The sequence below is a fragment of the Solanum dulcamara genome, chromosome 4 (assembly GCF_947179165.1).
Source record: "Solanum dulcamara chromosome 4, daSolDulc1.2, whole genome shotgun sequence".
Taxonomy (NCBI): Eukaryota; Viridiplantae; Streptophyta; class Magnoliopsida; order Solanales; family Solanaceae; genus Solanum; species Solanum dulcamara.
The window spans coordinates 15,205,096-15,208,712 of NC_077240.1; the positions used below are offsets into that span (position 1 = coordinate 15,205,096).

The 3,617-nt window shown below is 38.1% G+C and overlaps 1 protein-coding gene across 1 annotated transcript; it reads left to right on the plus strand.

Moving 5' to 3' along the window:
- Positions 1-290: 290 nt before the first annotated feature.
- On the plus strand, positions 291-2,192 carry LOC129886542 (probable receptor-like protein kinase At5g24010). Its single transcript, XM_055961258.1, has one exon. The coding sequence runs from the start codon at positions 472-474 to the stop codon at positions 1,894-1,896; it is 1,425 nt and encodes a 474-aa protein (XP_055817233.1). The 5' UTR covers positions 291-471; the 3' UTR covers positions 1,897-2,192.
- The last annotated feature ends 1,425 nt before the right edge of the window (positions 2,193-3,617 follow it).

A 3,617-nucleotide genomic window follows, 5' to 3' on the forward strand; every position in this document is an offset into this window, starting at 1 on the left:
AATACAATTTTTGGATAGATTGTATCATTCGACATCGTTACAAATGTTACACATCAACAATTTGAATAATAAGCCTATAAAAAAAGTAGGGTACAGAATATAGCAACTATAGAGAATGTAATATAAAAGATATAATATGATTATAAAATAATAAATATAAAAAATATTTGTATAACGATGCGATCACACCAAATCGATCATCACACAATAATTTTTTTTTTAAAAAACATTATATTTATATTAACAAAAATTAACAAGACGATATAATTGGTAACACCCGTAGAAACAAGGTGTTAAGGTTTAGAGAATGTGACCGAGTCGTCATTTGTTGGATCCACACGTTTACAGCCAAAATTCAACAGTGAATGTTCCTTCTACATGGTCCCACACGTTTACAGCCACGCTCCATGATCAAGCCTTCATCTTTATCCCCTCTTCAGAGCTCCATTCCCCTTTTTGTTGAATCTCACAATGGCGATTCTCTCTTCCACCTTAGCTCTCTACTTCTCATTCGCACTCCTCTACTTCAATCTAATTTCAGCTTCCTTTTCTCCCCTCGATCACTACCTCATAAACTGTGGTTCTCCCGAACACACCACCGTTGACTTCGATCACCGCCGCTTCACCGGAGACGTTTCCGACTCTACGGCGTCGTTTCTCACCTCCACGGAATCGATTTCACTCGCTGACCCAAACCCAAGTCCTAAATCTTCCCCAATTTACCACACGGCTCGTGTTTTCACGCGCCCCTCCAAGTACAAGTTCGTCATCAAGAACCCTGGTGCTCACTTGGTACGTCTCCATTTCCGTCGATTAAGAGGTAGTCTTGATTTTAACAATGCTAAATTTCATGTCTTGGCTAATGGGTTTGTGTTATTTAATAGTTTAAGTATGGAAATGGGTAAGGATTTTGAGATAGTTAAGGATTATGTGATTGGGGTTGATTCAGATGTTCTTGTTATCACTTTTGTCCCTACTGAGAAATCGAATTTGGCGTTTGTCAATGCAATTGAGGTTATTTCTGCTCCTAATGATTTGATTGCTGATGTGGCTCAGTATGTTAGTTTTGATAAAAATGAGCAAATTCATGGATTACTGAAGAATGGGTTTGAAACTATGTATAGGGTTAATGTTGGTGGTTGGAAAGTTACCCCTTTTAATGATTCGTTATGGAGAACTTGGGTTACCGATGATGAGTATCTCAAGTCTAATGATGGCTCTTCAAAGGTTCACTTTGGTGGCCGTATAAACTATCAAGAAGGTGGGGCAAGCAGAGAGGTTGGTCCTGATAATGTTTATAATTCTGCTCGAGTTATCAGGAGTTCGGGTAATTCAATCCCGGAGTTGAAAATGACATGGACATTTCCGGTGACCAAAGGGTACAAGTACTTGGTTAGGATGCACTTCTGTGATATAGCTAGTATTGCGCGTGGTATGCTATTTTTCAATGTTTATGTGAACAACAATTTGGCCTACGAAAACTTGGACCTTACTGAAGTTACAAATAGGTTGCTGGCTTCCCCTTTCTATGCTGATTTTGTCGTTGATGGAGATAGTTCTGGTGTTTTGACTTTAAGTGTTGGGCCATCCAATATGAGTCTTCCACGTGCTGTAGATGCCATTCTGAATGGGGTTGAGATCATGAAGATAAATAATTCTGTGGGTAGTTTTGATGGTGAGATTTGTGCACATGCTGTCTTGAAGAGCTGGAAGAGGGGAAATGGTAACGTCCTATATCCTATGCTAGCTGCTGTCTTCATGCTGCTGATGGCGTTTGTGATCATGCATCGGAAAAGAACTGGGGCTACAGACTCTGTGGCCTGGTGGAGGTTACCCACAGAAATTACTGAAGTTAATCTGAAATATGGCAACCAACTATCATCTAATAAGCTGTGATGGTTCTGAAATAACATTAAGATGATATCGTAATTTTCGCTACTTTCAAACTGCTAAGGGTGGCTTTAGCACAAAGTCAGTTGTCTTGTACAGTAAGTATTCATATTTGTGTAATTAAAAGCAAATAGTAGCTGTTTTAACAGGATTGGTTTTTGATTTCCACTATTTGATATTTTCTATGTGCTATCTTATGTATTTCCAATTTAACATTTAGAGAATGAAGAATCTGAATGTAGTATCTCCAATAAACTTGTCGAGAAACTCATATTCAATTTATTGGTGTGCATGTTTTGCAACTTTGAGTTGTGAAAATTTTGATATATTCACTTTATTTATGGAACTTCGTATTGTTGTTGCATGCTTATCTCATGCATTGTCTACTTAAGCATAGAATTGGGTAGAGTTCTTGTTTATTTGATAAGTTAAATAGTATTTGTTGATAAGAAGCATCACGAAGATGCAAAATGTACAGAAGATTGAGTTAGTTCCTATGTAAAACTCGAATAACTAAATATAAAGGCTACATCATTTAGAACATTGTAATGGCTGCAACAGCAAGAAACAACAAGAGTGCTTCTTTCCAAACAATGCAGTCTTCAACAAGAGCTGCATTGCGATGCCTCAGCTTTGGGAACATGAGGGAACTGAGTGTCCCGGCGAGGCAGCGAATAAAGAAAGCCTAGAAGAAAAACGAAGCCTAAGCCTTCACATCTGAAACTGAGAAATCGTACCAAAAAAACATATTCACAAGACATCTAGCTTATGAAGTTAGAATGGGGTTTAGAACATAATGATCTTGGACATTATACTTTTTTTTTTCCATTTAAAAAAAAGCATAATGACTAAGATGATTAGATTGCCACTTCAGGCCAAACATCCATTATCAGAGTTTGTGATACATGCAACTCCAATTGCCATCTAATCATTTTGCACCCTGAACAAGAAAGGTTGAGTAGTCTCAGAAAATACCTTACAGGTGTTAGCTCTAGCTCAGGAGGATGATAGGTGATTTTCATTTGTTGATACATAATAGCCAAGATGATGTAGGATGCGAGATTGATACCTTGAGGCTTGAACCATCTACCCTTTCGCCCCTTATCTTGCACAGTGAAAGTGCCAAGTATTTGCTATTGAGCACCCATCTATAAGTACTAATGAGGTTTGTTCATTAATCAGATCCTTGCAGTCCTTAAATTGTTGCTCATTTCTTTAGTGCTAGAGGCAACCCCTTCTGATACACTAATTATTCTAGGACGTATATCCAGACTTGGAAGAGTATTTTTTTTAAATAGAAGACGAAGAGTATTTGCATTCTTCTTATTTGTATTTGCATCCGCAGTTTCTGTTCCTCCCAAGTCCCACCCCTTGTCACAAAATTGTCCCCTCCCCCCTACATTTTTTCCTCCACCGCATACTTTTCCCTGTTTTTGCATATACCTGGCTTTGACTTGCTATTATCCTTTGCTGTTTATGTGTTGCAATTTAAGGCTTTTGTCTAATAGACCTTCCACCAAAAAGGATCCATTAGCACGTAAAATTCAGGATTCTGATTTTCATGTCAAAACTATCTCGATCCATTTGGGACGTGTTCTCTTAAGTTCATCTTCTTCTTATTCTTCTTTCCCTCTGTTGTGCTCGTCGCTTCCTTTCCTATTAATGACTACAGGTTGATGGTCACCTTTCTACTTACAGCGTGTTGGTATGCTTCTCATTAAGTGCCT

Coding starts and splice junctions, on each gene's coding strand:
- LOC129886542 (XM_055961258.1), top strand. CDS start 472: ATGGCGATTCTCTCTTCCACCTTAGCTCTCTACTTCTCATTCGCACTC.